This window comes from Pseudochaenichthys georgianus, chromosome 7, assembly GCF_902827115.2.
Source record: "Pseudochaenichthys georgianus chromosome 7, fPseGeo1.2, whole genome shotgun sequence".
In the NCBI taxonomy this organism is placed as follows: domain Eukaryota; kingdom Metazoa; phylum Chordata; class Actinopteri; order Perciformes; family Channichthyidae; genus Pseudochaenichthys; species Pseudochaenichthys georgianus.
In genome coordinates, this window is record NC_047509.1 from 40,910,028 (window position 1) to 40,935,123 (window position 25,096).

General features: G+C 41.3%; 1 protein-coding gene and 1 pseudogene across 1 annotated transcript; both read left to right on the forward strand.

Annotated features, from left to right (window-relative positions):
• LOC117448869 (NF-kappa-B essential modulator-like) overlaps nucleotides 1–1,192 on the forward strand; it is a 45,980-nt pseudogene extending 44,788 nt beyond the window's left edge.
• A 415-nt stretch (nucleotides 1,193–1,607) lies between these two features.
• Nucleotides 1,608–22,825, forward strand: sephs3 (selenophosphate synthetase 3). The gene is made up of 8 exons (XM_034087333.2): nucleotides 1,608–2,039; nucleotides 8,923–9,026; nucleotides 13,782–13,889; nucleotides 18,331–18,485; nucleotides 20,412–20,502; nucleotides 20,586–20,685; nucleotides 20,914–21,126; nucleotides 21,850–22,825. The coding sequence occupies exons 1-8, from the start codon at nucleotides 1,763–1,765 to the stop codon at nucleotides 22,098–22,100; spliced, it is 1,299 nt and encodes a 432-aa protein (XP_033943224.1). The 5' UTR covers nucleotides 1,608–1,762; the 3' UTR covers nucleotides 22,101–22,825.
• The last annotated feature ends 2,271 nt before the right edge of the window (nucleotides 22,826–25,096 follow it).

The window sequence follows — 25,096 nt, forward strand, 5'->3', positions numbered from 1 at the left end:
TTTCGTTCCCTGTTGCAGCTTTCAACGCGGTGCCCCCTGCCCCCTCGTTCCGCCATCAGGGTTTGGCCCCCCTCGGTGATCAAGGAGGAGCCGCTGGTGCTGAGGAGCTGCCTGATTTATGTTGTCCTAAGTGCCAGTACCAGGCTCCAGATATGGACACGCTGCAGATACATGTCATGGACTGTATACAGTAACATGAGAGTACAGCACACACACCTACAGATTTACATAGAAAGTACATTTAATTTTCTCACGTTTCCTAGTGTCTACTCCTAGCATTGGGCACAACTTGATAGACATCTTTGGTTGTGGCCCCTTGCTCTCTGACACACACTTCAAAACAGACACACAAACTGAAATACTTGCTGTACATCTTACAATTTTAACAATCGAATATGTTGGAAACAAGACCATTGGCAATCAAATGACAGTATGAAGTGAAAGCGGAGAATGACAGCAAATAATGAGCACAGTATTTTCCTAGAAGGTGCTCAATGGATTACAAATCGTGCTGTAGCTTTTAAATTCTGCAACTCGTGCTTTTCGCGTCTTTGTCTTTACTCCTGGCACTTTTTCTTTTTCCCTCTTCATGCCTTGCCTCTGAGATGGCCCACTGACAAACATGTCCATCAGTATTTGTATATGAATCCTGATATCTTGTCCCTCTTTGCTCTTGTGGGATAGTGGCAATCGAGGAGGTAAATACATACTGTGGAATAAGTGCGTATAGTTTGACTGTATCCTCCAGGTTATACAGTACACATGTACAATAGATAAATGAGAAATCGAATGATAATGTGAATAACCTAGTGAGCTTTGAATTATATACGATACTCAAATATGTTTTGGTCAAAGATGTTGCTGTATACATTACCTCCAAACATGTATTATTATTATAAATTAGAGATGGATTTACTCTAATTGAACAAAGTAGCCATTCTCTGTGTTCTGTGCCTGTGTACACCTCTGACTGCACCACTGCTTTAACCCCGACCCTGAACGCACCACCCCTGTCTGTGATCTTTATTCTGTCTTATCTATACCTGTAGCACCTTGCTATTTATCTCTCCGCAGGTAAGCACATCAAGGGTCCTTCACAGTTTGTGTGAATATTGTCTGTAATGATGGATCATTTGGTTCAAAGATTATTGTTTCAAACTGTTGAAGATTTAAATAAATGTGTTATTCATTAGATTGTATTTGTGTGTTTTGTCGTGTGTGTACCCTGAGTGGTGAGAAACAATTTCACAAAAAATACGTTTTCTTTGTATGTTCTTTTAAACTACTATAGTTTAGCATACTATACCATAGCATTTGAAATGGTTACTTTTTAAAAGTGTCCTGTTCTGGCTGGGTCAAGCTGAACAGTGAGACAGATGACCAGGAACTATAACTTCCGCCTTCCGAATAAGAAGTATTTGCTTTTATCCAACGACTGTCCATTCGCTATTGGTTAGAATGACCTTTTTTTCTTTTACAATATTACTGCAATACAACTCAAAGACGTTTAGTATGTGTGTGTGTATAGGCTAGCCGCTACACTGTGGAGCGAATCCGTACATCTTGCATAGACAGACATGCACAGAGAATGTATAAGGCGGAAGTACAAACCGGAAGTCCTGTCTGAATGATTGAGCTTTACACTTGTCTCTTGTTTCAACGGTTTCAACCAGCGCTCGCTCCACGCTCCATTCATCCTCGCGTTTTTATCTGCCGGTGTACGCGACAGGCGTTGTGTGTTTGAAGTGGTTTTCAGGAAGGCATGTCGGGCACAACTCCCCCGCCTCCCTCGGCAGAGGCTTTGGGAACTGAGGCATGTTTTTTCCCTGGATACAAGCCTTTCAAACCGGAGGAGCACGGCCTGGAGCGCGGGTTCCGTCTCACAGCCTTCTCGGACCTGAAAGGATGAGGCTGCAAGGTCCCGCAGGAGGCTCTGCTCAAACTCCTGGCGGGACTGGAGAAGGACCAGGCCGATGGGACGGGGAAGGCCGAAGACCAAGCTTCGGATTTCGGCCAACAGCTGCCTGGCCCCCGACTCGGTAAGTCATATATTCTCAATTGGTAGAGCTAGCTTTCATTTGCTATTAGTGGTGGTTATCGGCAGTTATCTAGCGTAAATGTTGCTAACAGTGTTAGCTTGTTTTAACTCAAATGGCAGCTCTTTTGACAGATTGACATTTATGGGCCAATAAAAGCGTTCTTAATAGTCCTCGGATATCGAATGTGTCAATTACCTACGTATACCGAGCTTTATTGTAAACAGATACTATAACATATAGTAAACTAGCTAGCTAAGAGTGTTCACGAAGGGAAGTTCCACGAGTTGTCATGTCACGATACGGTAGAATGATTCAGCAGAAATATTTAATGCGCTATGAGCAAAGTTCATGCATTTGGTCAAACATTTCTTTTAAGAAGTTTCGCAATGTGTAGACGCTGTCTTCAGTGTACTGCTTTAATGTGTTAGGAACAGTTAGTGGAAAGCATCGAATGCATTAACACTGAGTGACCACACTCTGTAGCCTACTGTTCATACACTGTAATGCAACTTCACATAAGTCCTGTTTTAAACATTACATTTAGAAAACTACACGGCCACGCACAAACAATAAAAGTAGAATAACTCAACCAAACACAGTTCATAACATTAGATTATATATATACTTAATTGATCAACATTTGGGAAATGTTCTTGTTATAGCAGAATGTAAACAATGCATTGCAGAAGAAAAAACACATAAACACTAAATATATAAACATTAGCAATATAAATATACTGTATGTAGAGTACACAATGTCAAATGTAGAGAATAAATAAGAATATAATGTAATCGACTAGCCCGCTACTAAAATAAAATATAAATGTTGGATATAAACATTATAAAGTGTGCAAATTCGTTTTTAAATCAACATTTAAATTAAAGGAGGTAGAGTGTGACAAAAACATGTATTATTTAGTTTTATTTCACTCGTGGAAATTATTATAAAACAAACCATTAAGCAGTTTCTTTTGTAGCCCATGATGAAAATGAGCAGGGAGAAGAAAGTTCTATTTAAAAATCGTTGGTCTGTCAATCACAGCTGCTTACAAGTACTTACAGTAACAGGAAACCAAAAACACAATCTAAAGTCAACACAACAATCTACCATGAGAGAAACAGGTTACCGGACATCTTCATACTGTCTAATTCAGTGGTCACCAACCTTTTTAAGCCCAAGATCACAGACCTCAGCCTAGGTGAAAGGCGAGATCTACCTATTGCAGAATTGAGTGACAAAGACGGCCCAGACAGTGATTCCAATTTGAGGCCTTTTATATAGGCTAATTGCATCTGAATTACTGTTACAATGAAGGTTCCATAATCAGCTCACGGTCGAATAATCGATTATTATTCGCCAGGGCTGCCGAATAATCGATTTTGATCATGGTCAGTTTCTGGCAACCCTAGCGTCAATATGGGCGATCATACGGTCTTGTAGCCAGTGGTGGAATGGGACTAAAAATCATCCAGGGACTCTCGACCGGCCCACTTCGGTACCGCTAGTAAATTGTCAACGGGGGGAGTGGGGGATGTCAGGGGCGACGGGTGCTGTAGATAGTAAATGTAAATATGTAAATATTTGTGTCACTGCATCCTGGTAAAATACAAATATAATGTATAATGTCTGTCTTTGACATTAGCGCTGCTAGCCACCTGTGCCCTGTACTACGAAGCCAGTTCAACAGACCCTGGATATGTTTGAGTAACAAACAAACAAACTAACAACAACAACAAACTAACAAACGAGATCTCGCTAAGCGGTCTTACGACGCTGGTTATCAACTCGGTAAATCAAGCCAGGGTTTCTCTCTCCAGCTGAGAGCGCGTTCACATCTAAGACACGAGTGGATCTGACTTTAGTGTTTCGTCAACATAATGTGTTGCTTAAAATAATACTTCTGCATACAGTCTGTGACACTGAGTGTTGCACGGCCAGATGAGGCTGGAGAAGCTGACTCGGATAAGAAAATATATTATGATATTATATGATCGATGATCTGATTGATGATGTAATATGAATGATAAGTGCGACACGTCGGCGTCTTCTCTGCATACGGCAGTTTAAACTGTATTTCCTTTATCCTGTAATATGACTTGAGAGATTTAAACTCCGCACACTGAGTGGATCTCTTTTCTATAGACGCCGGAGGCGGGCAGCGTCAGGTAAAAAAAGTTATTTAGCCTTCCCAAACCTGAGCCTCGCGCGCCGCCTATGGGGGATGTGCTAGTGACTTATCCGACGGGCCCACTTCGGTACCGGCCCATCGGGATTCGTCCCGATGGCCAGTCCACCACTTCACCCAGCCCACGTAAACTGTCAACGGGGGAAGCCTCGCTGCGGGGAAACGGTGGACCTCGTGTCCCGATCGGAGTGGGAATAATAATAATAATAATAATCCGTGCATTTTATCCATTAATTTCCCCAACATTGTGGTAAAAAAACCACATTTAATCCATGTTGGTGTACTACAACTACAAAAAGTTTGTTTTCTCATCAGGAAATGCAGACCGGCACAAACAAACGATTTTTAATCATCATCCTCACGATCATTTAATGTATCATATGTTCGCCGAATTGACATGAAAGCACTAATAAATGTAGTTTCATCCACTTGAGTTTAAACTACAAAAATAATCGATTTGTTTTTATATCACATCCGACGGGAGGAAATTCAGCAGCTCTCACTACCGATTTTTAATCCTAATGTAATCATCATCTTCACCACGATCGTTTATGTTTATGTTTGCCGAATTGACATGAAAGCACTGACAAATATGAATATACTGTAGTCAACTTCATTAAAACGCTATTAACGTCTCAGTAATTCACCATTTCTACGCATGACAACACACTTTGTCCGTGTTTGGCTCTCTCGCCGCACAGTGAAGCGTTCCCGCATTGACGTCACTTCCGACTTCCCCCCAAAACTTCAAAATGAGGTCGAAGGAATTTCCCCGCGATGTTCGAAATTATTGATATTTAACGGAACGGTATCGCTTTTTCTTTTTTAAACTGACGGTTCGAGATGACTAGTAGCCCAATATTTCATTGCACAACAGTTGTTGGGATGCTGTCACAGGCTCTTTAAAGTAAATAAATAATATTTCACATCAAAAGAAACACCCGCACATATTGCCAATTAGTTCCGCAACCCGACCCGTCGGCACAAGATCCGCAACCCGACCCGAACCCGCATAGCCTAGCCTATATATGAGTAGTGAAAACGTGCAATTATTAACACATGCAGTTGCATATTTGTCTCAAAAAGCGTGGGATGTTGGTTATTTTCTCTATCTAGGAACCAAAGCCTCCCAGATGTTGGATTTCGCTCTTGAGGAAGTGTTATTGAAAATGCTGTATTCTCCACTAGAGAGCTTCACCTCAGCCATTTCGAATGTGGCGCGCACAGCAGCAGATTGATGCGCTGCAGAGGTTATGATTATGCACGGTCCCGCGGGGGAGAAGTCTGAGGATTTAAACATTAAACTAAGTTATTATTATTTTAATATATTTATTATGCAATACCCGCGACCCGACCCGCATCATCTTTGTTTACCCAGAACCGAACCCTGAAAAAAGCGTTAATACCACCCGCGAATCACCTTTTTTGCGGGTCACCTGATGCAGGACTCTGGCCTGATGTGAACATTTCCAGAAGAACTCTAGCTTGAATGGCCTTTGTATGTATACAGTAGGCCTACAGTATAGCCCAACCATGTACACCTTCCTTTTTTCCCGTCCAAAGTTTGAATTGGATAAAGGTAATGGTTATCGATGGTGCTTTTATAGCCTATTGTATAATAACTGTGTGATTTATATTGCTTTTCAAATGCATATATGGCCACTAGGGGTGTAACGGTTCACAAACATTTCGGTTCGGTACGTACCTCGGTTTTTAGGTCACGGTTCGGTTCGGTACGTTTTCGGTACAGCAGAAAAAATTATCACAAAACTTAACATATTTTTTTTTAATTATTATTAAACTGTGAATAATGTATTCACTCAAATAAATACAAAATATAATAAAATAAACATTAAGGTGCAGCATTTCGATGAACTGAAATAATCTGTATTTGAACTTTACTGTACTAGTACTCACAAAACATAAACTATTAGTTTTGGGTTTTTAATTATTATTAAACTATGAATATTCACTCAAATAAATATAAAATATAATAACATAAACATTAAGGTGCAGCTTTTCGATTAACTGAAATAATCTGTATTTGAACTGTACTGTACTAGCACCTAAGCAGCCAGTTAGACATAATGACTTGCTTGTCATTGTATTTTCATGTTGTTTGAAAGAAAGATGAACTTGTCCACATTGCTTGCCGAAAGGGCAGATCAGCTGGCACTAACAATGTCTCCTGCCGTGGAGAACACCCTCTCGCTAGGGACAGAGGTAGCAGATGCAGCCAGGTAGCGCTTTGCTAACATGGCAACATAAGGATATTTGCCGTTTGTAATAGCTTTGGCTCGGTCTGAAGTTTTTGCGAGTGGTGGAGGCTTAAATGCTAGCGGGAGTTGGGTTTGCACTTCAGTTTTTTGGTACCGGTGATATTCACGTTCGGGTGATGCCTTTTCAAATGAGTGCATGTGCAAGTTTGATGTATTGCCAGCCGCATAACCAATTTTAGTTGAACAATGCCGACAAACAGCGTTGGTTCGGTCCACCTGTCTTTGTTCGTCATCCTTGTACGTAACTGCGAAACCAAAATGTTCCCAAACCGGACACTTCAATGATGCTGGAGGATTTTCGAGCTCAACTTTATCTGCGTTCGCCATTTCGACAGTTCCTCAAATTACTGACAACATTTGAACGCATCCCTCTGACCAGCTCGTCCAATGAAATGACTTGCTCGCTCTATGACGCGTTGATCACAATGGGAGCAAATTACTCTGAATGCTGCGACGCAGCACCTGAGAATGCTTCCAAGAAGTTGTTCACGTTCTCATTTTTTTACGTTTAACATTATATGCGTTCGGTACACTTCGGTACACACGTGTACCGAACCGAAGTGCCCGTACCGAATAATTTCGGTACGTGTACCGTTACACCCCTAATGGCCACCCATTTACACGGCTCTTCCCGTCAAGAATATGAATAGAACTTACTAGATGTTAAGGACTAACGTTTATAATAAATACATTTGTATTGATTTTAAGATCTTTTCATAGTTCATACAATCTTTGGGATCATTTGTATTAATGTGGACCGGAGGGAGAGGGTGACGAGCATAAGTTTCACTTTCCGTTTTTATTTCAATTCCAGCTTTGGTCCTGAAGAATATGTTTCTCTGTTGTCCACGTTCATAAAGCAAAGCAACAGCATCAGAGCACGGAGCAGAGTCTCCAGATGAGTTCACAGTAGTCCCTCGTTCTTATTAAACATCCATGTTGTAGTCCGCTGTATAGAAAACTGTGGTTTCCATAGTTTCCCCACAGCAGCAGACACACATTTATGACGTCCGCTGGCGCATCATAAACACAGTGCAGTCGGATTCTCTAAAGTACCGCAGTCTCTTCTCCTAAGTCCTTTTGAATTCTCCTATCCACTATCCCGTAAGGCCCTGTCACACTGTCCCGAAATTGACACCCGATGGACACACGATAAAGGAAATGTTCAAATTCGGCTGTGATCGTAGCAACATCGGGCCATTCGTGAGGGCATCTAAGCCATCGTATGACCGCCGGTGGAGTTTCTCAGGCTCCGGCAGCAACTTCGTGAGCGGCAACTTCGTAAGGCACTCGTGAGGGCATCTTGTCAAATCGTGTCATCTTCGTGTTATCATCGGTGCATTCACATTCACTCTGATCGGGGCGAATGCCCGATGGCACCGAGGATAACAAGATGCCCTCACGATGGCTTTACGAAGGGCAAAATTGACACACGAATTCAACACGAAAATGAACCTTCGCAAGGTCCTTCGGCAATTTGTTGGCATGCCAAAGATTTTGCCTCCGCTCACGAAGTTGCTGCCGGAGCCTGAGAAACTCCGCCGGCGGTCATACGATGGCTTAAGATGCCCTCACGAATGGCCCGATGTTGCTACGATCACAGCCGAATTTGAACATTTCCTTTATCGTGTGTCCATCGGGTTGTTTTATTGCACAACAAAATCATGTAAATATATTATGTAAATAACCCAATTTGTGTTCTGTGAAACTAAAAAGGATATAATATATTATTTTGAAGGACAGTTGACAGGAAATTGTTGTTGTTATGGAAACAACATTACGGAGAAAACATAATATTTTCTACATATAAAGACGGATAAAGTAAAGAACAAAGTCTGAAGATATCAGTACAGTATCATAGTACTGTAACATAATTGTTTGTTGTTCTTTCATTGCAGTTGTATGTCTTAAATGTAATGTAAATGTTGCCTTCGTGTGTGGTTCGGGGCCATCTTCGTGCGAAATTCACAATTCCATATTCGTGTGTCCATCGGGTGTCAATTTCGGGACAGTGTGACAGGGCCTTTAACCTCGTGAAGTTTCACTCAGAGGTCAAGGAATAGACGATAGGGTTAGAATTTAAGAGCTGATTTTTGGATTATTCGACCGCAACCCTGGACTCGAGTACTCCATCTCTGCCCGGTGCAGCTAAACCCCGCCACCAAGTGTTCAAAATAGTATTGCACTATACATATAAATAAAGTAAACTGAGACACCAACAACACCCATAAAATGGCTTCTAGATCTGCCTTAAACTAGTAAAACATTTATATAAAAATTGTTTAGTGCTATTGCGAGGGAAATACAGCAGGAAGTTCATTTAAATATAAAAGAGAAAGTGAGCCATTTGTTCATAACTATTAGTTGTTAATAGTGATTGTATAATATCTATCTCTCCTTGCTCCCTGCGTGTCTCAGGTGTGGGGATGGACTGCTGTGTGATCCCTCTGAGGCATGGAGGCCTCTCCCTGGTGCAGACCACAGACTTCTTCTACCCTCTGGTGGAGGATCCTTACATGATGGTGAGTTCCCGCTCTGCCAGGTGGATTCCTCTGTGAAGCCCTCCATTAGTACCCTGTGCAGGAAGTAAGGCTGTCCAAACAGAAATGTATTTGTGATGGAAAATCAGCAACAAACAGCCACCCTAAACTTCATTCGGGCATGATGTAGTGTTTAAGAATATTAAAGAGCAAAGTTCGAGTAAAATGTACGATTCAAATCAATTATAATACACTGCTCAGTGCGCTTTGCATTTGCAAAATGTATTAAAATGAGTCATTTAGTGCCCTAATTGTAATATCATGTATACTGCAGTAAATATACTTTCCTACTACAGGATGATTCCTACTTCGTTTTCTAATAGTTTTTTTCATAGGCTATAAACAGAGGTGGTATAAGTATAGATATGGTGCTAGAGTAAAAGTAGAAGTACTCAGATCTTGTACTTTAGTAGAAGTACTCAGATCTTGTACTTAATAAAAGTAGAAGTACTCAGGTCTTGTTCTTGAGTAAAAGTAGAAGTACTCAGATATTGTTCTTGAGTAAAAGTAGAAGTACTCAGATCTTGTACTTGAGTAAAAGTAGAAGTACTCAGATCTTGTACCTGAGTAAAAGTAGAAGTACCAGAGTGGAGAAATACTATGTTACAGTAAAAGTCCTGTATTCAAAATGCTCCTCAAGTAAAAGTAGAAAAGTATTCACATCAAAATATAGTGAAAGTAAAGACAGTAAAAGTAGTCATTGTGCAGATTGGTCCATTTCAGAATAATATATATGATGTGTTTTATAATGATTGATCATGAAAGTGTTCTCAAAGCTGGTGAAGGTGCAGCTAGTCTGAAGTACTTTGTAGACTGCAGGGTAGCTGGTGGGTTTACTCCAGGTGGAACTAAAGTCTGATTCAACACTTGGTTAGATTTCACATCATTCATCCAGATCTGAGAAGTAACTAAAGGTGTTGAATACATGTAGTGGAGGAAAAGTACACCATTTACCTCTGAACTGTAGTGGGGTAGAAGTACACCATTTACCTCTGAACTGTAGTGGGGTAGAAGTACACCATTTACCTCTGAACTGTAGTGGGGTAGAAGTACACCATTTACCTCTGAACTGTAGTGGGGTAAAAGTACAAAGTACGTGTTTAGCAGTAAAGAAAGTAGTAGAGATGTACGGAACAAAGTAGGGCTGTGCAATTAATCGTATTTTAATCGCAATTACGATTTGCGACGATTATGAAAACAGCATAATTGACAAAATACGATTATTTTGCTGGGTGCGCTTTCGCCCCTCCCTGAAAGCCCACTCGGCCACGTGGGAGTGACATGTGCTGTGAGTGTTCAGCGCGAGCGAAGATGTCAGAACAAGAGCAGCAACTCGTTAAAAAGAAGGGTAAAACTATTTCCACTATTTGGAAGTAATTTGGCTTTCAGGAGTCCGACGTGGAGCAAAACAAAGTACAGTGCAGGATGTGTTACCAGGTTGTGTTGGCACCACACGCTAACACAACCAATCTCTTTAATCATCTGAAATACAACCACAACGTGCAATACGACCGGGCATACAACAAAAAGCAGATGCCCGCTCGACTTCATCCACCACATCATCGATTCAGGACGCATTGTACAGAGCAACGGCCTACGCGACGAGCTCGCAGAGACACAGAGATATTACAGGTGCCATTACATTTCACATCGCTAAAGATATGTGCCCAGTTAGCACTGTTAGCAACCAGGGCTTTAAGCAACTTGTCAACACGTTGGACAAGCGTTACGCGATGTCGTCTCGGTATTATTTCAGCAGGTCTGCGCTGCCTGCACTATATGACACATGCCGTGGGGAAGTTGAGAGAGATGTGGCTTCAGCTGACTACTTTGCTACGACAACAGACCTATGGTCTAGCCGAGGGGTGCTCAACCAGTCGATCGCGAGATGTGTCCAAAAATAGAACAACAATATTCTGTTTTATCGTTAATGTCCTGTAACATAATCTTCCTGTGCCAGAATAATGCACTTGAACGCATCAAAGCTTTGTGATTGGCTGGCGTCACATGTGTCGGGGCGTGGCTGAGGGTCTTCAGTCCAGGTGGCTTGTCACCTGCCTGCGCTCATCTCTGAAACCAGACCGTGTAAACAGGCTGGTGTTTCTTGCAAAACATCTTTAAGAGATGACATGAGCAGCCCTACCAGCATTTGCCACGGTGGCCTAAACATTTTTATTTGGTCTTAAATTGTAGTTCAACATTTATTTCCTGTTACTTCCGGTTGGCCAGCCTTCAACGTTTAACTGAGTGGAATAATGAATATGTTTTACCAACATGTTGGCTATATGTTAAGGAGTTTTCAGTAGGTTGTGACAGTGCACTGCAACATATTTGATTTAATTTATTGGTCTGATTTATTTTTATTTATCATATTAATAATATATGTTTAGTATGGTTTTGGAAGTGCGCTCCAACATATTTGTTGATCTTGTTTATTGGTAAAATATTATTTGTTTTAAAGTTCAATGAATAATCGTCAAAATAATCGTGATATCAATTATTGACCCAAATAATCGTGATTATGATTTTTGCCATAATCGCACAGCCCTAGAACAAAGCTTCACATTTCTTTAGAAAAATCTTATTTTAATATACCTATTTTTTTCAATGTTTCTGACCGATGTTTGGAACTGGACACTTATATTGTATAACACTTCAGTCTCTCTCTGTTTAAACAAACATAATTTATAAAAGATAGCATTAGCAAATCATCATGTCATAGAAGAGCTTCAAATATAGCATGATAGGTCCACTTTGAGTTTTTATTTTAACCGAGCAACGTTGTTTTTTTAAAAAGCAGACTTTTCATTATGTAAGGGATTACTTCTGAGATGTGTATATATCCCATATCCTTAATTCCCACTCACATTGGGGGGGGGGGGGGGGTCAGGATCACGATCACTGACTCAGCTGACCTCTGCATGCTGACACTGATCATGCCTGCCTGCAACACGGCTTCATATCAGTTGATCTTGTTATCTACATGCAGAAGATACCAGAGCACAGCATGCTCTGAAGCACAGCCTGACAGGTGGAACATGGTCAGAAGCACACTGATGGACCTCCAGCCAGCCATCAGTCTCTGTCCCTCAGTATCAGCAAGTTTCAACTCTTTCAGTCAGATTACTGTTAAGTTAACCATCGAAATTCTTCCACATTTCCATTCTATTAATCTTATCAACCTAAAGGAAATGGTCAGAGCAATGGTCCACACAGAAAGAGGAATTAGGTTGTAAGAAAATGTTAATTTGAACAAAGATAAAAATAAATCGAAATGTTTAAAAGGTACATCTACAGCAAGATTATGACAAAATACCATGAACAACAAAATGTTTGCAGTTTACCAGAATTTTAAGTTCATTTTAATCTAGAGGTACTATTGAATAAAAATATGCAAAATATAAAGTAGAACGTGAATGGTCCACAGTGTTTTGTAAGAGGAATGGCTCACATGGCTTCCTCCACCAGGCGGTCAGGATGCTGAACTCTCTCCCCTCCCCTCTCTCCCCCCCCCCCCCCTCTCTCCCCACCTCTGACATCTCTCCCCTGAACTCTCCACCCTGCCTCCGTCCTTTCTCCCCTGCCCCAAATGGTCCTAGACTCTAACTAACACACACACAAACACACACACACACAAACAAACAACCAACCTTCCTCATCCAGCATCAGTCACTTTTCTGCCATCTCCGCTGAACACTTTAACATATTATTAACATTTTAAACTGTATACCCCGGTTATCTAGGCCCTTTGTTTTTTTGTTGTTGTTTGATGTATATATGTCACACTGTAGGACCTCGAGAAACGATATTTCGAGATTTCTGGATGTAGAATTCTTGACAATAAAGCTGACTTTGACTTTTGACTTTGATGATGTGTGTTTCCCCCCCAAAGCCAAAAACAATAAAACACCGTAATAATTTTCCTTTTTCTGTTTTTGTTCTTTAATGAAATAATGTAATAAATGGATGATAGGCAAGTCAAGTTTATTTATATAGCACCTTTCAGCACCAGGCAATTCAAGGTGCTTTACAAAAATGAAAGACATTCAGATAAAGGCATTTAAAAACATTAAAAGAAAAACATTAAGAAAATGGCATTTAAAATCAGTCATTAAAAAGAAAAGCTAATAAAATGAACATTAAAAGATCAAAGTTACAGTGCAGTCTAAGATATGAATAGTTCAATTATTTCGGTTCTTGATTTTTAATTTATTCACAGAATCTCCCTTTGGAAATCTGAACATTTCCGTCCCGATTGTTAATTTAGACTGATTGTTTTCACCATGTTATGCTCGCATGACATCCACAATCGGACCCTCAGGAGGGTGTACTAGCCCCCTACTCTGCGTTCCATAACAAAGTCTTTAAGTGTTACCTGAACACCCCGTGTTACCAAAACACTATTTTTCACCCGTCGGTGCTGTGATGCTTGTTCCTCAGTACAACTCACCTAAAAACTGATCGTAAACCCTGGCTACGATGGATATCCCAAATATCCTACTTTCGAGCAGTCCCTCTGACAGACTTTCAACCTAAAGCTCCTTTACATGTTTGATTTTGTTATGAATATTAAAAAGTTACAAAGGTAGCCACTATCCATTTTGAAGCTGAATGATTCAGATTGTCATTGTTTTAGCAGCAGATTGATGTTGGAGAACTTTTTACACCACAACCATTGACCTATATCTTGTTTTATATTTTGACTATATATTTTGTCTTTGTGTCTTTGTGTCTCAGGGCAGGATAGCGTGTGCTAACGTCCTCAGTGATCTCTACGCCATGGGCATCACAGAGTGTGACAACATGCTGATGCTGCTGAGTGTCAGCCAGAAGATGAATGAAAAGGTGAGGGATCCTGTGTGGATGTCAAGGTGTCATTGTCACGTTTCCTCCAATCTACATTTTAGTGCCATATACCTTTTACAGGGTTCGTACGGGTGCTGGAAATCCTTGAAAATGCTTGAAATTGTACGAGGTGTTTTCAAGGTTTGAAAAGTGCTTGAATTTTGGGAATGGTGCTTGAATTTCGGATAAAGTGCTTGAAATTGTAAATGCTTTACTTCGCTTTTTAGATGAAAAGAAAATAAAGAAGTCGGAGCGAGCTTAATTGCTTTGCTTCTAAATAAAACAGCTCCGCTGCGGCCTTCCCGCGCTAAGCGCGTGACCCGCAAGTGTTTGTGTTACGTGTGACCTGGGCATTCTGATGAGAGATAGATGACAGTATGCCAGGAGGTTGCAGTTTCAACGAGCGTTGGCTAGCAGAAGACAAACACAAGCCATGGCTAAGACGAGGGTCAAGCCCACGAGTAGCCTCCTGCAAAGTTTGCAACAAATAACAATGCGAGAGTCTGCGCTGACGAGCCACATGAAAGGTACGTAGTAGAGCATTTTAGATTAGGCTAACGTTGCATGTTACGTTTGTTTAAGCTAATGTTAGCGAGCTGAATAGCGAACTCGATGAGGGATAATAATAATTTCAGAGGATCGTATCTATGTTAAGATGTGCGTTACAGTCGCCATCCTGTGGTGTTCAGAGGATGAAGCTCTCACTGTTGTAATTCAACCCAGTCTCACAGCATTTCGTGTTATAGTCACGAAATACAATTGGAGATGTCCCGATCCGATCGGGGATCGGAGCCGATCACGTGATTTTTAATAGATCGGGGAACGGGAATCTTTTTTTTTATATATATAAAAGTTATTTTATTTAATGTTACAAAACAAAAATGACCATGTTCACGTCTTAAAGTCATCCTGAGGACTTAGTTTTGGTTTAAAATTACACAACATCATGTATGTGTTGCTTTCTTTGGGCTTGTTTTCATAGACCTGGTTGCTTATTTCCCTCAAATCTGGCAGAGTGGGCGCAGTGTCTAATAGTAGCAGTAAGCTAACGAGAGGCTACGTTCAGCTGGTGACTCGGGAGTCGGGACAGAGAAAATGTCAGCAGTTTGGAAGTATTATAAAATGTAAAGCGAAGGCAGTGTAACAGCCAGATGTCGTGTTGTTGTTGTTGATGTTTGTTTCTCAGGTAGCGTATTAGATTGGTCGTGTTGAACGTAGCTCTGTTCTTTCCACCACGCGGAACCTCTGCCTTGCAAACATTGCATCTGGCTGTTACACTGCCTTCGCTTTCAATTTTATAATACTTCCAAACTCCTGACTCTGTCCCGACTCCCGAGTCACCAGCTGAACGTAGCCTCTCGTTAGCTTACTGCTACTATTAGACACTGCGCCCACTCTGTTGCCAGATTTCAGAGAAATAAGCAACCAGGGGGGTATACTGCGAAGCAGGATTTTCGCTTAGCCGGCTAAATTCAGGGAAAACTCCGGCTTTCCGGTCATCCGAAGCTGGTTCTCTTTTTAGCAGGCTAGATCTCCATGGTAATATATGCTAAGCAGCTAACCTGGTCGGGACCAGGTTAGGTTGCAGGCTAAGAGCTCAACTCAGTGAAAGCACCGCCTGCTGACCAATCAGAGCTCAGTGTGCGGAGTTTAAAGCGATCAAGTCATATTACAGGAGAAAGGAAATACAGAAAAACTGCCGTCGCAGGAAAGACGGCCGGCAGAAATCACCGACTGTGTGAACGTGAACATGAATAGAATATCACCTCCATCTTCAGAGCAATCTGACTATTATAACATTAGCGTTAAGAAAGCTTACTTAAATATCGGCCACAACATAAGTAACCGGATCAGAGTACATTAAGTACAGTCCGCGGCATATCACTTCATAATGTATCATATCTCTCCTTATCTGAGTCAGCTGAGCCGTATCTGGCCGTGCAACACTCACAGCGTCACATACTGGATGCAGAAGTATTATTTTAAGCAACACATAAGTTGACGAAACACTCGAGACAAATGTAATTAAAGTCAGATCGTGTTTTAGACGGGGCAGTGATATCATAAACCTGTTAATGTACGCATTCAAACACGTGTTCTGTTCCAGCTGTATTCAGCTTGCAGGTGCAGCTCTGTGGCTTTGATCCTGGATAAAGTGTTTAAGTCATGGATGTTTAAAGTTTAACTTCTTCATTTTTGACTAGTATTAAAGTTCACTTTTCATTCAGGAAGTATGACGCTGCGCTGTCAGTGCGCTTCTCCCTGTTTGTGATTGGTCGAATGCTCCAGATACCACCCCTTTCATGTGAACGCGCACCTAACTAGATAGGACACGGCTGGCTTGAGCGATCCACTTGATAACCAGCGTCGTAGGACAGTTTAGTGAGAGCGCGTATGTTTTGGATTAGGCCAACCGGCTAACTCAAACATATCCAGGTTAGGTTGAACCAGCTTCGTAGTATAGGCCCCTGGTCTATGAAAACAAGCCCAAAGAAAGCAACACATACATGATGTTGTGTAATTTTAAACCAAAACTAAGGCATCAGGATGACTTTAAGACGTGAACATGGTCATTTTTGTTTTGTAACATTAAATAAAATAATAAAATCCCGATCCCTGATTTTTTTTCTTCCGGTCTTTTGAAAATCACGTGATCGACTCCGATCCCCGATTACGTGATCGGATCGGGACATCTCTAAACTGAGGATTTGACCGCGTCGCTATGGTTGATACTTTTAGAAACAGGCTTTTATATAAAATCTTGAAGTATTATACAAGTAAAACTACATTTTGCTTTAATCCCATGTAATTGTAGAATGAACACAGTCTTCCTTTGAAGATGTATATGTCAGGTGTCTTGAGTAGTCAACATTACCTACAAATCATTGGACACATTTGTAAATATTGGTTACCTTTGTGAGTCTATTTTTATGCAGCCCTGCGTGATTTTGTGGCTACAATTCAGGCTAATACGCTACCAGAGGTGGAATAAGTACTCAGATCTTGTACTCGAGTAAAAGTAGAAGTACTCAGATATTGTACTTGAGCAAAAGTAGAAGTACTCAGATTTTGTACTTGAGTAAAAGTAGAAGTACTCAGATCTTGTACTAGAGTAAAAGTAGAAGTCCTCAGATCTTGTACTTGAGTAAAAATAGAAGTATTCAGATTTTGTACTAGAGTGAAAGTAGATTTACTCAGATCTTGTACTAGAGTAGAAGTACCAGAGTGTAGGAATACTCTATTAAAGTAAAAGTCCTGCATTCAAAATGTTCCTCGAGTAAAAGTAGAAAAGTATTCTCATCAAAATATAGTTAAAGTAGCCACAGTAAAAGTAGTCGTTGTGCAGATTGGTCCATTTCAGAATAATATATATGATATGTTTTATAATGATCGATCATGAAAGTGTTCTCAAAGCTGGTGGAGGTGCAGCTAGTCTGAAGTACTTTGTAGACTGCAGGGTAGCTGGTGAAGGTGCAGCTAGTCTGAAGTACTTTGTAGACTGCAGGGTAGCTGGTGAAGGTGCAGCTAGTCTGAAGTACTTTGTAGACTGCAGGGTAGCTGGTGAAGGTGCAGCTAGTCTGAAGGACTTTGTAGACTGCAGGGTAGCTGGTGGAGGTGCAGCTAGTCTGAAGGACTTTGTAGACTGCAGGGTAGCTGGTGAAGGTGCAGCTAGTCTGAAGGACTTTGTAGACTGCAGGGTAGCTGGTGGAGGTGCAGCTAGTCTGAAGGACTTTGTAGACTGCAGGGTAGCTGGTGGATTTACTCCAGGTGGAACTAAAGTCTGATTCAACACTTGGTTAGATTTCACATCATTCATCCACATCTGTGAAGTAACTAAAGGTATTAAATACATTTAGTGGAGTAAAAGTACAACATGTACCTCTGGCTTATGTTTACTGCCAACCTAAAAGTACCTCAAAAATAGTAATCAATAATGTATTGAAAAGTTATTTGGCTCAGCCAGGTTATATGGGAGGCCCAGTCTACGTACAGATGGGTCACTCATTTTAAACTTAGTTTTTTTTTTAATTTAATGTGAGGTAGGAAAATAATCATTTGAGTATGTGTATATAAATATGTAATTTACAGCTGTAAGATGCTTGAAAAGCTTGAAAATGCACCTTGAAAAGTGCTTGAATTTGACTTTGAAAAAGTTGTAAGAACCCTGTTATTGTGTGTGTGTGTGTGTGTGTGTGTGTGTGTGTGTGTGTGTGTGTGTGTGTGTGTGTGTGTGTGTGTGTGTGTGTGTGTGTGTGTGTGTGTGTGTGTGTGTGTGTGTGTGTGTGTGTGTGTGTGTGTGTGTGTGTGTGTGTGTGTGTGTGTGTGTGTGTGTGTGTGTGTGTGTGTGTGTGTGTGTGTGTTGTGTGTGTGTGTGTGTGTGTGTGTGTGTGTGTGTGTGTGTGTGTGTGTGTGTGTGTGTGTGTGTGTGTGTGTGTGTCAGGACCGGGAGCGTGTGATGCCGATCATGATTCAAGGCTTCCGTGATGCAGCAGAGGAGGGGGGCACTTCTGTGACAGGCGGTCAGACTGTGATCAACCCCTGGATCATCGTGGGGGGGGTCGCATCAGTCGTCTGCCAGCCTAACGAGTTCATCATGTGAGTTCCTGAGACTGTGTCTCTGCCTCGTTGATAACTGAGCTTTTTGTCTGTGAATTAAAACAAATTATTTCCTTTAGTAACTTTTTTTAAATCAAACTCTTACATTTTGGGTTGGACAATATTTATATCCCGCTAAGAGTCTTATTGGTTAACCTGTTAAACCGGTGGGGCTATGGGCTTTTTTTTTTCACGAAACTGTGTCTCAGGGCTTCTTAACATGGAACAACCTATGAATGTGTCATACCCACTTAACGGGAAGAAACTCAGTTATCAGACGATATGAAAACAATTTTGCTAAACATAATACACGGATAATACCAAGCCTCTGAATTAGCCCTGAGCATTAAAAGGCTAACGCACTTAGCACAGAACTCACGGTAGAAATACTTCATTACTTATCGGATCTGCACAAACAAGATATCAGATTAAAGCTGAGATTCCACAGATTCTAGAGGTATAAGTATCATCACTGTGCGACCAGAACACTGTGCGACCAGGCAGCAAAGGCAAACCCAGACAACACACAACGTAGCTTTACGGAGCCAAAACGGCAAATTTGTCTTACCTTTGCTGTTTTCTGATCAAAAGTTGTGTTCAATGGCATTAAAACGATAAGAACGCTGCTGAAGGTTAATCTAATATGTCTGTGTCACTTTGAAATGATTACTGCTAATCCATCATCTTATTTATGGCAATAAGCCTAGTTTTCAGTTTTCAGAGCGTAACATAGCTTTTTGGTTTGGGCAAGCTGCGTGCGCATCCCTCTCACTCCTCAATGCTAACGTGTTGGTGGATTTAGGAACATCCCCTTCGATTCTATTGGCTCGAACGGTTCAAAAGAGGTGTCAATCACCAAAATCGACTGAGGGGGGCCAGAGATATGGCAAATCCACCAAAATTACCCCAGAAGTGTTTTTTTTTGTGCTAAATCTCTCTAAAAAGGTCAAATTTCACTTGTTTTGCATCAATCTCGATACAGGGTACTTATTATATGTTATAGTTTGGATTCCTAAAGCTTTTAGTCTACTAACCCATCAGTCAAGGGTGGTTTTCACTACAAGTAATGTTTTTTCTTTAATTTACTCTTTTTTTTTTACTATGTTCAATCTGAATTTACTTTAAAATAAAAATAAATCTATATTGATTCTGACTTTTCTACATCCAACTCACAGGTTTATCATTACTTTGAGAAAAAAGATTATTAATTTAACCCTTTTAGAAGGGAAGATATGGTCATTTGTTCAGGGAATGTCATTTTCGAGCCTGAGACCTGAAAAACAGGCTCGGGCTTAACAGGATAAAAGAATACTTCACCAACAAAATGACTAGAAAATGTCAAACAATTTTTAACCCATGTTATCTTGGGGCAAAAAAACATTCTCACATGGCTCCACACAGGGACTATAAACTGGAATTTACTTTAGATTTTAGCATCTTGTACAGACAGTACATATTAACATTTAAACATGGTCCTATTAACAATTAACCTCAGCTACTTTGTCTCAGTCATTCATACCATGCTGTTATAATAACGCTCTTTATCAGCCTTTGAAACTGAAACCATTTTGGGAGAAAAAATAAATTATATGGTACTTACTGGTGCTGGTATTAAAATGGATGTCATGCCTAATATGCTCCATTTCATACCTAAGTGAATATTATACTTCATTTTGTATGAAAAACTGTAAAATATCAACTTTAGAGAGGCACGGTTTCCAATCGTCAGCTAATGTGTGGTGTGTGTTGCTGCTAACTTTTTAGCTGTGGATGAGTACTTATTTGTCTTTATTTTATTTTTTCCTAATGTGTGCTTTTTCTCTATTTAACACGCTAGCTACTTTTTTATCTGCTATGTCACTTTTGCTGTAATGCTGTATATTTCCCCGCTGCGGGTCTAATACAATAACTCTAATTCTGATTCAGGCCGGACGGGGCGGTCCCGGGGGACGTCCTGGTGCTGACCAAGCCTCTGGGGACGCAGGTGGCTGTGAACGCTCACCAGTGGCTCGATCAGGTCCGAACACTGAGCATCATGTGCAGCATCACATCCCCATGTTTCTGAGCTCTCCTCACACCCTGCTTCTTTTATCTCTGCAGCCTGAAAGGTGGAACAAGATCAAGCTGGTCGTCAACAAAGAGGAAGTAAAGGAGGCCTATCAGGAAGCCATGTTCTCCATGGCAACGCTTAACCGCACAGGTACACACACCTGTGTTATTATCTGCAGTAAAATCATTCACCCTTTCACTTTCAGCTGATAGATTCTATGATGACTGGTTCTATGTGCTTCCACACTGATTATCTAAATCAGGGATGGGCAAATGGCACATCCTCTTTTTGCGGCCCTCAGATTAATTTATTAATTAAATTCTTAAATTCTTCTTGTGACTCTCTGTATTTTGATCAAAGTTGTTTTGGTATTTTCAGCGGCAGGTCTAATGCACAAGTTCCAGGCTCACGCTGCCACAGATGTGACCGGTTACGGGCTGTTGGGACACGCCAACAACCTGGCAGCACAGCAACGCAACGAGGTGGCCTTCGTGATCCACAACCTACCTATCCTAGCCAAGATGGCCGCCATCAGTAAAGCCTGTGGAAACCTGTTCAACCTGGTGCAGGGCACGTCAGCAGAGACTTCTGGTATGAAATGAGACAACCACAGCAAAGTATACAGCTCCTTAATTGTGAATATTATTGGTAATTTTCTAGTACATTAAACTGAATATGTTTCTAGCTATACAATTGGGGACGTCATCTTGGGATTTAAGAAACACAGATCATATTTCTTATTTTTTTTTTACCATTTTCTTACCTTTTAAAGAATACACAACTAATGAATTTATCGAGAAGGAAAGAGTAGTGCAGGAATGAGTCCTTTTTAGCCTTTTGGAACGTGTTTTTTGTTAAATGCTTTGGTTTACACAAGCTGAAGAGATTTTTCACATTTTGTTCTACGACATGAAACGCATTAGTAAATACCCCACTCCTGATGTCCAAAGCTTCTGTGTGGCAACACTAGACTACTAAATACCTTCACACTAAAACTGAGCTACCTTTAGCTTAGTGTTGGTGATGTGCAGCCATTAGGTTTATAGCTTATTTGTAGTGGTTTACTTCTGACGACTATAGTTAGGCTTAAAAAAATCACAGAGTGGTATTAAATATGTGGAGATTATACTGCTGAACAAAATGTGTAAGTATCATGAACGTGTGTTTGTCACAGATCTTATTTTCTGCTAATTTCAATGAAAAAAAACCTTGTGATGCTAACTTCTTCGACTTACAATAAAAACGTTGTCACTGCACATCTCTATGAAATAGTATTACGCTGCTGCCCTTCCTAAACTCCCTCTCCTCCCCCAGGCGGGCTGCTGGTGTGTTTGCCAAGAGAGCAAGCAGCCAAGTTTTGCTCTGAGATGAAGAGCCAGAGCTCTGGAGCTGGAGGTCAGGGGGCGCCCGGTGGAGCGTGGATCATCGGAATTGTAGAAAAAGGCGACCGCCGCGCTCGCATTATTGACAAGCCCCGCATCATTGAGGTCCCACCGCGAGGAAGCCAGGCAGCCACTCAGGAGAACCACTCCAGCAGCCCCGCCCCCATCCCCAACTTGTCATAGACTCTGATCCCCGGTGTGTGTTTGAGTGTGTTGAAGTTGCTGTCCATCTTACCCCCCTTTTTTAGTCAAAGTGCCGAGTCATCCTTTGCAGCGGGAGAGGCAATGGACAGCACACAATAATTTATCCATCTTTGGAAAAAGATGCTGAAATTAGGCCTTCCTTTCACCGTGTTGGAATGAAATGTATATCATGATCTGCCTACCCTAATCCATACACATTTGTATAATACATCTTAATGCAAAAACAAAAATTCTTAAGAAAAAACATTCCAAATCATTGTGGCCAGTTAATCATGCAAATTGAGTGTAAATGTGTGTGTTTGATATTTAATCATTTGACTGGGGTGTTTTGCTGTGGGGAAGTTGATCAGGACTTTTCTTTTGAAGGTGGATGATGTAATTGTTTGTTGATGTTGCTAAATGTGTAATGTGGAGAAGAATGGCACCTGGCTCTGCCCTCAGGGCCACAGGAAGGCTTGAGCAGCTTCCTTTGGACCAGCAGGGGGGCGTTCAGAATGTCTGTGTCAGCTGATTGGCAGTCCAGCACCAAGTCCCTCCCACCCTTCCTTTTAATGAAGCTCTGCCTTTAAATCCCTGTTGATGGGGGCAGGTGGAGTGGATGTTTGCCTTTGGATTGGGGTCGGACTTAGACTGCTGGAAGTCTTAAGCTGTCCATGTTTCTAGATTTCCTGTTTTCACAATCAATAAAAGCAACATCAACATACTGTCACATGTCCGAGTGTCATGTGAGTTAGATATCAACGATGACATAGGCACCAACAATATTGGGAGAAAGGAAAGGCCAATATATTAAAATAAATGTAATCTCTTTCATTTGCAGAGCATTTCATGTCTGCATCTGTAAATTGAATATAATTATAAACCTAGGCATAATAATATTATTATTCGACTACAGAAGCAACTTATTGTTTTCTTCAGGAAGGAAATATCAGTATCGGCAAATAGTGAATATGAGTTACAAAATCTAATATTGTGCATCCCTGATGTGAGAATGAGCTCACATGAAGTTTATAAGTGTAATCTCAAATGGTAAAGAGTCTAAATAAATATACATACCTTAAAGGGGACCTATCATGCAAAATGCACCTTTGTATGTCTTTTATACATGAATATGTGTCCCCGGTGTGTCAGGGAACTCACCAAGTGTCAGAAAGCACAACCCTCTCTTTTCCTCCGTACCCAAATCTCTAAAAACGGAACTGATACAGATTTGAATTTTTCTGACGTCAGAAAAGGGGTGCTCCACCTATATGGGTAACTCTCCACCTATCAGGGGAATGGGGGGTTGGGCCACGGCCATTGCTGCTGGAAAGCGCTGGAGACGCTGTAGTACATATGTCAGGCCTGTAGGAGCGTCGGAGACAGCGGACTGCACTTGTCGAACCATAGACATATGTGTAGACCCGCACACACAGGTCCGACGGAGCACGTGACGGAGCACGTTCAATGCAGTGCGCAATCTAACCCTTCCCTTCCCCCCATCCTAACCCTAACCACTCCCTACCTAATCCTAATCTTCCTTCCAGATTTGAATTTTTCTGACGTCAGAAAAGGGGTGCTCCACCTATATGGGTAACTCTCCACCTATCAGGGGAATGGGGGGTTGGGCCACGGCCATTGCTGCTGGAAAGCGCTGGAGACGCTGTAGTACATATGTCAGGCCTGTAGGTGGCGCTGCAGCGTCGGAGACAGCGGACTGCACTTGTCGAACCATAGACATATGTGTAGACCCGCACACACAGGTCCGACGGAGCACGTGACGGAGCACGTTCAATGCAGTGCGCAATCTAACCCTTCCCTTCCCCCCATCCTAACCCTAACCACTCCCTACCTAATCCTAATCTTCCTTCCAGATTTGAATTTTTCTGACGTCAGAAAAGGGGTGCTCCACCTATATGGGTAACTCATACCGGGTGATTTGCTACAGCGATAATTAGTTTCTCCTCCAACTTTTTTTTAAATATAGAAATGAATGGCGGGATATCTCTCAGTTTACACGCGGTTTGATTGGCTACGGCTTGAGCTGTCAGATTTTCAGAAACGGGATTTGATTGGCTGGCGCTGGCTACTCCGGCGTCAGAAGTGAGTAGCATGAAGCTGCAGCGTCGGAGACAGCGGACTGCACTTGTCGAACCATAGACATATGTGTAGACCCGCACACACAGGTCCGACGGAGCACGTGACGGAGCACGTTCAATGCAGTGCGCAATCTAACCCTTCCCTTCCCCCCATCCTAACCCTAACCACTCCCTACCTAATCCTAATCTTCCTTCCAGATTTGAATTTTTCTGACGTCAGAAAAGGGGTGCTCCACCTATATGGGTAACTCTCCACCTATCAGGGGAATGGGGGGTTGGGCCACGGCCATTGCTGCTGGAAAGCGCTGGAGACGCTGTAGTACATATGTCAGGCCTGTAGGTGGCGCTGTAGTCTGCCACAAAAGTAGCGAAGAAGACTTCTCACCCTTGCAAAAACAGGGCTGGAAAAGAGCAAATAGAGCGAAATGAAGCATGGCTAAAATGCATGATCTGTTTGGTATTTTGAAAAAAAAGCTTCACAGACATGTTTTATATAGGTATGGCCCTACAATATATTATTCAAATATAGCATGATATATCCACTTTAACATAATGCATTCCATATGTTTCACAGCACACAGTAGCACACACCTTTCTTTATAGGTGCAACTTCATTAGATACCAAAGCAAATTCCTTGCTTGATTCTGATTCAAATGTCTTATACTTAAGTTTAATTTCTAATATTTATTTAAGTGTACCAACTATTGTGTTTTTGTATTAGATGTGTGTTATGCTATGACTAGCCTACATGACTAACAAGTTACCAACATGGGTACCACTTTACAATAAGACTACCCTTTTAAAGGATTCATAAAGGGTTTATGATTAGGTTATGATTCGAATAACACTTTATTAATCATTAACAACCAGTTCTAACATAGTTTTCATACATCAAC